The sequence below is a fragment of the Neospora caninum genome, chromosome VIII, assembly GCF_000208865.1.
Source record: "Neospora caninum Liverpool complete genome, chromosome VIII".
NCBI classification, from domain to species: domain Eukaryota; phylum Apicomplexa; class Conoidasida; order Eucoccidiorida; family Sarcocystidae; genus Neospora; species Neospora caninum.
This window is the reverse complement of record NC_018395.1, coordinates 1,131,151-1,141,963: the sequence shown is the minus strand read 5'-3', so window position 1 is coordinate 1,141,963 and position 10,813 is coordinate 1,131,151. Positions and strand designations below refer to the sequence as shown.

The following is a 10,813-nucleotide window of genomic DNA, read 5'->3' as shown; positions in this document are numbered from 1 at the left end:
TAATGCAGTTAACATTATGGTCATGCAAAGCACACGCCGGCGATAAGAGGTCAGATAATACTGCCAGAGAGTACATGTCGTCGGCGCATCGTGGGAGCATAGTGGGCCTTGGCCCCGGCATCACGGTCGCTGCCTAAAAATTGATGTCCTGGGTTCCCAGGTACACAGTTGATAAATGCTTAATTCCACTTCAACGTAGCCTGCGTAGTTACGCTGAAGTCTGTCCACCTAGATATCCACGACGGCACGCATGCATTATGTGTATACAGAAGTAACTGCGGTGTGCATATATACAAGCACTCTAAGAGTCACTTCGCAACCGCTATCCTCTTACATTCGGAGCGCCATGACAAGCTGATTCCTAACATCCGCTTCCATAATTAGGGTGCATTAACTGCTGAGGACGGCAAGAGATTCACAGCTCTGCCAATTGCTTTTGCGGGATCCCTCAAGATTCCTTCACACGGACCGTTCGACATGATAGCACCAACGAGTTAGGAAGGCATCAATTTCGGCAGTAAGCATGGAAACTCCAGACAAGTTCACGTGCTAGTCTGCGGCCACCTCTGCCGTGACACAATCATCAGGATGGGCCGTAGCGACGTAGACTACCCAGTGCTGCGGAAGAGGTTCGCAAGACCTACAAAGCATGACGTCTTCCTGTTCACTGACAACAGGCGATCTCGCCTGCGTCGACTAGTTGCTCTCCTCTCCGACCACGACACCACATCGGCTGTGCCTGCGCACGGCTCTACTCCGTGCAATTTGGACTTCACCTTCCCTTATTGTTGCATCCCCGTCACCAGTGGAAGATCCACCAAAAAAACACCGAGTTCAAGAGGCCCTACTGACTGGTCACCAGGAGTCCGACCGTGTCTGCGCACGTGTTAATGCGTGAGGCTGGTCCGTACGTGACGAGGATTTCGTTGTGGTTCCAAATACCGTACAGGCAAGTGAAAATGACTGATGTATACGCATATTTCTGGTTCGTAAGCTACTCCGCCCGGGCATTCCTTCTCCGGGAATGTGCACGTTATGTGATAATACGGAACAGACAGAATGCTGCAACGCTTGCGACTTCTGTGGTCAAAGAGCTACAGAAACTCTTGGACATGCACCCGTCGACAACACTCTAAGCGCGACCAGTCAGTTGTTTTTGCTCAGGCAGCTAACATATTCAACCGGAGGCTTTAGAAGCCAGAAGTTTGTTCCGGCTCGACTCTGCCTCGGCCAGTGCTGCCACGTCGCTGCGTGTGTTGGGTGAACGGTGTTCGTTAACAAACACGAGGCAAGCTGGAGAAGGATTGCCAGGGAAGAAGTCTCAGTGTTGCTCACGGAGACGCACACAGGCACGACGCGTTCCGCGAACACTCGAAAAGGTTTCTCAACAAGTATTACGAACTCCCGTCGACAACAGACGCGCTCAAAACAAGGACATTTATTTCTTGCCCGGAATCGACACCTTCTGGAGACTCGGCGGCAAAGATCCTTCGAGCTTTTGCGCCTTCTCGCGATCCTCCACCACGAAGGTGTACAGGTATCTGCTGCATCTGATCTTGAACTTGGTTACGGTGGACGCGCCGCCGCCCGTGGCACGGGGCTTCTTGTGCAGTTTAACGATTGTGACCCGCTTGGCGTCCGGACGCCGGGCAGTCAACAAGAACTTGCGAAGATCACGAATCTCCTTCGCCATTTTGTCTACGTGAGTGATTCCTGCGAAGAAACAAACATCATGAGAAACCGAAGAGGAAATACAAACGAGCCAGCTTGAATGACGTAACACACACGGTCAATCATTGAACTGCATGGTACTAATGGAGACAAGCAGATATTCTGGTGCAAAGCACTATTTCCATAACAATTCAGCTGATTCACCTTACGTCGCGACCGCAGCAGCCGAACTCGAGCGCATGCACGGAGCCAAGACATCCAAGGTGCACAACTTCGAACACACGCTCCGTCAGAAAACGTGATCCCACATCCTTGACACCCGCAGAAACTCAGATATCCCCGTTGTCTAGTCGCAGGTGACGGGGGACGAGCAAGGCGTCTTTGAGGAACTTGGTTTCCCGCTAGCAGAGATCCCGTAGCGTAAAGAGGCTGTCTATTCCCTTCAAACCTAACATCAATCTCCACCCAAATCCCCCAGCAGTAAACTGGACTTTCACATCTTCCGATGCGTATTACAGGGTTCGCCGCCCGAACAACACACAGCTTTCAGGAGTCAACGCATCGCAGGCCTCGCACAGAGACTTGCTCCTGGTTCCCTCGGTGACCCTTTGACGCTGTTTTTAACTGATGCGCGTGAGCATCCTTCCAAATGTGCCAAACTAAGTGGTAACCCAAATAAACCAAAATAAACTGCCACGAAACCCCCAAAACGCTGCAGAGGCCAAGGAGCTCTTCCTTAGCCGGTCTCCCCACATCAGATGTACACTCTGGAATGCCTATCGTGACGCATGCCGGCAAATGGTCCATTACAGAGGACCAAAATCCCCTTCTCCCTTTTTGGGAACGACACCTTTGGCAATTCTCTGCAGTTCTACATGCATCGGCCCCGGGACTGCGTATACAGTACACGGACGCCCAGAAAAAATGACGCCACCGTCCCTCTCTTTCGTGCAAATGCAAAACCGTATTCACAAAAGGAAACTCGCACGCGTAAAAAACCCTAAAATGGCGGACACGGCTCTTCCGTCAAACATACCAGCAGCTCTGTCAATGGCCTCGGGACCTCAACAAAAAATGTACCCCACTACGCTATCTTTTGTGGTCTTCAGCGACCGCAACAATTTTTTTCCGTTCCAGGGCTCTCGGTCCCCGTTTCTCACCTCTGCTTGTACAGAGAAAAGGCTAGGGAGAAAAGGTCCTCAACGTCGAACCACACTTTCTTGCTTTGACGAACACGGCCGAAAATCCCCCCGGCAGCTTAGAGAAAGTGTCTCGGCGAAACATGCTCCCGCAGAAAAGGCTGCTTTCCCCCTCACTTTGCCCGCGCCGTCGAGGCGGCACACTGGACCAGCGCCGCGTACGCGATTGTTCAATTCGGGAGGTTGCGCCTGGGCAGTGGGAAGGTTGCAAGCCGTCTACGTGGCACACTGCATGCAGCCAGGTTTTTGCTGAAATACCACCATTAAGAGGACATCTTTTCGTAACGGCATGCAATTCGGCAAGAAAATTGCGGCGGCAAGCGGGACTCACGATATGGGACAGGCACAGGAGGTGTTCATACGCATATACATTCGTACTCATCTGCACACGTGGAAGCCTTGAACTTAGAAATGACGCATTCCTGGAGTAACAGGAAGGTTGTAGTGGGAAAACAGAGGTGGAGGCGAGAAATGAACAGAATGCGAAGGACAAATCTTCAACACCGGCAGGGAATTCGAGCCAGGGAGAGGGAGTTCCTAGGCGACCGTCGTGTGACGGGAAACACGGATTTCACCTCAATAAAGGGCCAACGTAACATACAATCATGGGTCAAGGAACTGGAAAGAAGCGCAGGGGACTATCTTCGGGGGGCTAAATTATCAGGTATGTAGGTTCAGTAGAGACTGTTAAAGCTCATACAGGAGACAGTTTTTTTTCAACTACAGCCAGCAGTTGTGAAGGAGCATGACTGCACCCGTTTTAGAACTAGAACCGCACCATATGTTTTGAAAAGCCGATGGATGTGTGACTGTGGAGGTGATGGAGTTGCGTTGACCCCTGGTTTCAATGCTTTTTGTACCACGCTCGCGGTTGAAACACACTCTGGGCGCTCTTTTTTAAGTGCTGCGAACAGCGCGGGTCAGATACTGCCTACCCCACCCTTTTTGGCCTGGAAGGACGTCCGGCAAAGGACCGTGAACAGCGCTTTCTGACGACAGCGAACGTGTCCTTGAGTGTCTACTACAAAAGTACTTGGAACTCAATAGGAGACAGAGTGAGCACTAACCCTCCTCTACAGGTGTTTACATAAGTACCTTGGTCTCTGTACTTCCATATCTTTCTGTGTCTTCATCTGCGACATGTCCTGGCCATGTCAATCGATACATCCGCTTACCTATTTGCCTTCCCAAAACTTTCGTGTCCCTCGAGCGTCCCCCCCCGGTATCTACCTACTCTTCTGCTGGCCGATCTTCCTCCCGCTATAAATACGTAGTGCGCGCACCTACACATCTCGCAATCTTTCCTTTCCTCTGTGTAAAACCTGCTTGTCTCAATAGAACGAAGTGGGAAACAGGCAGTGACTCCTGATGCAGTGCATGGTTTCCGGAGTAAAATTCGTCCTGTCCTAGGAAGCGCCGTTTGGTGACCTTTCCATTGGCGTCGTGACGAATTCGTGGATGTCGACCTTATCACCATGCTTCCTGTGACTGGCGTGCGCGCATCCAATCGCTTCCTTCGGAGAGCGCCGCATCCTCAACTCTTGCCCTTAGGTGCGAAGAGGGTAACTACGAATCGTGACTACTCCCGGTGCAAACTGATAGAAGCTGCAAAATCGTGCAACTTCACGCGCCGCCGCGTTCGCACTGGTAAAGCGCTCTCGCCGCAGCATATGCTACCACACGGCGGATCGCAAACGGGATCGCGCCTCCCCACTCGTGTCGGCACAGTCATGAGGCCTGAGGCCCTCGAAAGTCAAGAGCGGTTTTTGTGAGTTGACGAGACACGCGAAAAACTCGTGCACTCCGTTAGGCCATTCAACTCCTCCCCCGAAGAAGAGCTAGGTTTTGACAAGGGACCGCGCACACCAGAGCCACCCAGAGGAAGGAACTACTTCGGGACTGTCACCGAAGCCGCCTCTCCTGTTCTTTCACGGGGACTTCAGCATACGAAATCACCTGATGCCGCTGACACGACAGCGAGATTCGGCACACTGACGAAACCGTCCCCTCCGACTCCCACGCTTCGCACTCTCGCCCCACCCGGGCCAGAACCGAGAATCGGTCTCTGTCCCCCGGTGGTTTTCACTCCCCACCGAGCATACCCTTGATCACCTGCACACGATGTTGCGTACGAATCTACGTTCATCGCGGCTCTCGGTCCTTCCTCGCCAACTACCCCGGGGGTTACCACATCCACGGGAGCTCGTTTCCCTTGCGTGTGTTGGATGTGTCCCTCCGGCCCAACTGGGGCTGCGGGTTCGAATCCAAAGTTTCTTGGCTCCGCTGAATCCCTGAGGCGCTGTTGGTGGCTCTCGGAAGAACCCCGGTGAAAGGGAGGGGGTGCACACGAAAGGGACCACCTTTCCGCGGCGACTGTCTGTCGCCCACAAGACAGGAGATTCTCCACTGGAGCCGCAATGAGGCGTGCACGCGACTCTGGACCTACGGCAGAACGGGATTTGCAGTCAGTTGAAAGTGCCCCGCAAGAACCCATAGGCAAACCGGTTCCCGCAGAAAGTGCGTCACCGTAGGCGAGAGACAGCCTGGAACCTTGAATGAGTTGCGCACTCTCCATTGCGGGGTCTCCCCCAAATCGCCGCTCATCCGGCGCGAGGCCAGGCTCAGTCCCACCAGAGAACGGTTGCAGCTGGCGAAAAAAATCGGGTGCCGAAGCGGGATAGCGCGCGTCCGGGGGAGTGGTCAAATTTGAACCTCTGTCCGGAGCTGCTACCTCCGCCTTCGCCTCCGCTCCGCTCGGCACTTGGTGCTCTGACACAGAGCTCGGGATTTCACGTTCATGAAGCAGGTTTCCGGACACATCCAGTCGGACATCCTTCAAAATCAAGTCGTCTGCGCTGGCCCACATGCGGAAAACGTCCTCTGCACTTGGCCGGTCTTCTGGGTTCGGGTTGAGGCATTTCGTGATCACCTCCCGGGCAAGGCCTTGGATCCTCGAGTCGATAGCGGGAACGAGTGCATTCTGCTGAGCTCTGGACTTCAGTTTCTCATATATGGACTCCGGGGGGTCTGTCGGTGAGACGTACGTATGGAAGGGATTTTGGAACCCGAACATTTCGTGGAACACACAGCCCATCGACCAGATGTCCCACTTTTCGCTGAAGACAGGTTCGCCAGTCTGTCCGGCTGCGCCTGCTCCGTGGCCGTGAGTATCTGGGTCACTTACGAAGGTACCCGCGGCCCGCTCGACTGGCGACGACTGCAGAAGCTCCGGAGGCGCGTAGAACCACGTCGCTCCAGAAACCCGCGACACGCGGCCATCGACAGAGGCTTCGGCGTCCCCGAAGTCGCAGAGTTGAATAAGCCACTCGTCGTTCACGATGACGTTTTCCGGTTTGATGTCCCGGTGGACGATGACGGACTTGCCGGCTTCTGGCAGCGGCGTGTGCAGATACGCCACAATCGAGGCGAGTTGACGACACATTGAGAGCGCGGCCTGCGGCGAGATCTCCCGCCGAATCGCCGGATCGCGGGAGTACTTCCTCGAGTGTAAGTCGTGGCCGTTCTCCACAAGGTTCGTCACCACCCAGACGTCGAAAGGTCCGTGCACGACCCCTCCAACAAGGCCTACGATCCCGGGGTGCTCGCATGCAGCTAGAATTTTCCATTCATTCGTAAAGCGTTCCATAACGCCCGCCGGATCGACTTTCAGCATCGCTTCCACGGGAACCTTGATGGCAACTTTCTGCTCTGGGCGCCGCGTCAGAGAACCTGCAAACACTTTCCCGAAACTCCCTTCTTCGATCACCTGGTACTGCAACTCGCCCCGCATCCCATCCGTGAAGGAGGACCTGAAGACCACATCGCGGGGTTTAAGCGAAGTCGGATGAAGCTGCAGTTGTTGAAGCTCTCGGAGAAGAGCGCGCACGCGACACTCTTCCGCGTCCGCGCCTTCAGGGGATGCACTCGCAGAGTCTTTGGAAAAGTCCATGAACTGAAAAGGCAGCGACAAGGAGCTCAGCGGACTGGTTGTCAGCAGCGACTCAATCGAAGGTGAGACACCAGGTTGTTGGGCGTAGCAAGAAATGCCGTTGAAATTGCAACTCGCGTCCGTTTGGAGCAAGGGCGGTTTACCGCTGTGCTTCGGCAAGACGGAAACGTCCTCGCCATTCCCTGGTGAGGCAGCGAACCAGCCTGGCGACGCAGGCGGGTTCTCTTGCCACTGGGAGAACGAAGCAGGCAAGGTGTAGCCTGCTGGAAGTGCAGCAGGTTCGCCGGGGGAGTCCCAAGGGAAGCCTTGGGCGGCATGTTTGGAGTCAGAGAGACAGACTGAGGCTGCGTCGGTCATGGCTTCGCTCTTTGACCACGCTTCGAATAGGTTCTCCGAGGTATTTACACGAGAGACCGCTGAAAGCCCGCCCTTTATTGAACAGTTTTGGTCGCCTGCCAGAGGATGTGGAACCTTGCCTTCGACCAGCAATCGAGTGGTATATTGCGCGTCCGCCTGCTCCAAAGCTGGATCCGGACACGCCGACCGCGGCACCCGCGCCACACTCGGGTCTGTCTCCTGGTTCTTTCCGAGTGTCTCTTGCAGTCGGTTATTCGTGGATGCTGGCAGAGGACCCGGACCGCGTGCAGCGCATTGTGACCACGTCGCAGACGTGCATGCGGGCGCATACTCTCCCGTGGCGTGCAAGACCGCCATTGGGCTAGTCGGCGCTGCACTGCTCGCTGAGCCGTTCGCCGCCCGCAACTCGCAGTGCTCGAACGTGGACACGACGCTCCGCTCGGCGAGTTTCCCCGCCGCATATTCACCCCTCGTGTCTGCCGTGGAAGCCGCTGGGTGCGGGCAAACAGGAACAGTAAAGTGAGGAGAACCTCCTTGTCCAGCGGGTTCCTTCCAGGCGAAGGCATGCCCGTGAGCAGCTCCACTCCTGGCCGGCTCCGCACCGGTCTCTTCAGAGCTGCGGTCTCTGCAGACAGTGTGTGGATGCACCCGCGAAACGGGGCTTGGAGGAAAACAGACGCACGAAGAATCAATCGCTCGCGACGCCTGCTCCGAAGAAACTTTGTTTGTTGGCGAAGGAATCAACCGCGGAACCGGGACCACCATAGGGGTGACCAGCGCTGCAACCGCGGCCAATTCGTAACGACGGCTGGAAGGGCTCTGCATGCGTGGACTCTTGGGCAGCAACCACCCGGCGTCTTTTCCTTCGGAGCGTTTTGTCGGCGCCTTGCCCCAGTCTCTTCGAGAACCTGAAGAGCGCGCGATGACGCGCCCCCGTCCAACCGGTGACTGGGAACTCATCGGAGAAACGTACGCCACACGCATGGCCCCGGTACCCTCACTGAACTGATTTGGCATGGACTCACCAGAGCAGCGACGCAATGGCGACCAGGAGCTTCTGGAGGCAGGCACGCCACCGCCGCGCCTTGCTCTCGGGCGCAGAACCGTCTGGCGAGTTGAGATTGTTGTTCGCAATCCCTTCGTAAGCTCGTGGGGTGAAGCCGGAGACGCTGCGAACCCGATCCGACCTGCCGGTTGACCTCTGCAGTGGGCTGAACTATCCAGCAGAGAGCCCCGGATCCCTGAGGATGGCATATCCGGGCTAGAGGGTCGGACCACGGGAAAAGAAGAGAAACTACCATCAGCCGCCGGCGCTGGTTTCGGCGCAAAACCCTGAGACCCGATTCTCGGAGACGGAGTAGCACACAAACCTGTAGAGAAAGCCTGCATTCCGACATCCGAGGAACTCTGATTATGCCATTGCCCAAGAACAGGTTTATGGGAGTTGATTTGCCGCGGCAAGTTCGCGTTTCCGCTGTTTGCCGGTTTAGACGCACGTGGCAGAGCAGGCTGATGCGCACGGAGGGGGGAAGGGACCGGAGGATCATGCATAACGGCCGTGTAGGGCTGCCAGGCGCGGTCGCCCGTTGGAGCGCCGCTAACCTCTGGATGGTGACCGTTCCACATTGTAGATGAGGGAAGACGGAAGGTCACACCTGCAGTATCTGTAACAACTACTGGTGGCCGATGACGTGACAGATATTTCCGTTTGTGCGCTTGTGAGACAAACACAGGCGAAACGGGTAACCGTGCTGTGTTTGCAATGTAATCCTACCACCGCCGTGGATCGAAAACGTGTAAATATGTCCAACAACAAAGAGAACCACTGGGATAGACCGTGCTTCCTACAGACACCAGGAAACGCGAAACCAACAAACCCACAAGGTCACCTTCACCTCATCAGCGCGAGGGGAAAAGTTTCGGTTGTGCTGTCGCGCGAGTATTGACGGGTTTTTGACACGATGTTCTCGGCAGCCCACCCGTCGGGATACTTTGAACCTTGTAATTTTACCGGGAGAATGGGCGCTCAAAGTGAGATGAGGAAATGCCTCTCATGGACAAGGCGTGCCTCCAGAATGAAACAGCTACTTTGCCAAGACACTTGACTGAAGAGAGCTAAGAGACATCGAAAAGGAGGGTAAAAAACACCTCAGGAAAATCAGCCCACAGGTACGCCAAGAGGACAAACAGGAAATAACAGGAAATGAGTCTACAGGTCGCCGTTCGGGCTAAATCAAGCCCCGTTTGCCTGGTGTCAATCTTGGTTTAGAGAGGCCTCACCTCTCCGAGAAACAAGAGCAAGGTGTAGGCGCTGTTTATACACAGTGCATCCTCACCACGTTAGCAGGACTAGAACATGAAATTGTGTTCATAAAAGCCAAATGTGTCGTTAACGAAAAACTCCTCTGCTGAGCAACCCACCGCGCCTGGCAATTTTCCACGTCCAGCTACCGCTGGCCGATTTGGAGTTCGACGACGCCGCTTTGCAAGGTCAGGGGATCGCAGCGACCAGAGCGACAGGAATGCCAAGTACACAGGTAACTTTACAGTACGGGGTGAAGATTAGGGGGCAGTGTAAAGACTAGAGAGTTCACAACCATGTTTTCAGCCCAAAAACGCCATGCAACACTTGCAGTGACAGCAGTGGCGGTCTTCTTTGCGCGACGATAAAAAGGACGGACGGCGCTTGACTTTCTCCCGTGCACTCCTAACAACCGCGAAACTCTGCCTACCGATTTCAGGCGTACGAGCACCGGCGACCCGCAACATGTTGAGCAGTTTTTCCCGCGAACAGACCTCGGTTTTGAAAAAACAAATGCAGCATAGTGGACTTCATGGTTCGCATCGGGAAAACGCAGGGGGTGCGGAACAAAACCAAAATTTGTCGGGCCCTCCTCGGCTAGCACGCACTAGTGGTGGTGGTGTCTTGAGCAACCGGTCGCTGTGGCTTCGTTGGCCTACTCTGTGCGCGTGAAGAGTCAAGGTCACTCGGAGCCGTGGAAGAAGTACATTCCAGTGAATGCCGTACGAGACACGTAGACTCATAATTGCGTGACCCATGAACTACGTGCCCCACAGAGGGAAATAGAGGAATGGCAGCCTGTTGTTGATGAAACCAACGTCCAATTTGGCGTCTGTACCTCAGTGGGAATGCGGTGTTTGACTCCCCCCTGTATTTTACGCCACTTGGTGTGTAAATAAACTGAGCAAGACTGCTGCAAAAGACACCTATCCATGTATCAGATGGAAGAGTAGACGGAGCTGCGGGGCACTAGAAAACAGGTCCAGATTCGCGATTGACACGCTGCTCATTCGTTCCTGTGAGAAAGCTTGTCGCTGTTCAAGACGCCCTCGCGCTTTACAGCCTCTCACGTCAGATTTGGTTTTGTCCTGCAGCTTGGTCTTTCGTAGTTTCTCCTGCAAGGCAGACGGGGGGGAAACCTGCACCACAGGGGTATATTTCGGGACCTGATCGAACAGAAACCTGACCGTTAACGTTCCGTCGATTTTTGTGATCGAGCATTTGGGAATGCGAAAAACTACGTAGCAGGCAAGTTCCTATCAAGTAGGAGTGTCCCACGAATTTACCGGATCTGCGGCGGGTCTATATCCCTTCCCGGCACTCCTTCTCTTCGGT

At 54.8% G+C, this 10,813-nt stretch overlaps 2 protein-coding genes across 2 annotated transcripts; both read right to left on the bottom strand.

The window, feature by feature from the left end:
• Positions 1–1,438: 1,438 nt before the first annotated feature.
• Positions 1,439–1,693, bottom strand: NCLIV_031440 (60S ribosomal protein L38, related; the record flags this gene model as incomplete). The annotated part of the gene is made up of 1 exon (XM_003883340.1): positions 1,439–1,693. The coding sequence occupies one exon, from the start codon at positions 1,691–1,693 to the stop codon at positions 1,439–1,441; it is 255 nt and encodes an 84-aa protein (XP_003883389.1).
• Positions 1,694–4,809: 3,116 nt separating this feature from the next.
• NCLIV_031430 (putative protein kinase) lies at positions 4,810–8,001 on the bottom strand (the record flags this gene model as incomplete). The annotated part of the gene is made up of 2 exons (XM_003883339.1): positions 4,810–6,779; positions 6,963–8,001. 2 exons carry the CDS (start codon positions 7,999–8,001, stop codon positions 4,810–4,812), a joined length of 3,009 nt encoding a protein of 1,002 aa, XP_003883388.1.
• Between the last annotated feature and the right edge of the window lie 2,812 nt (positions 8,002–10,813).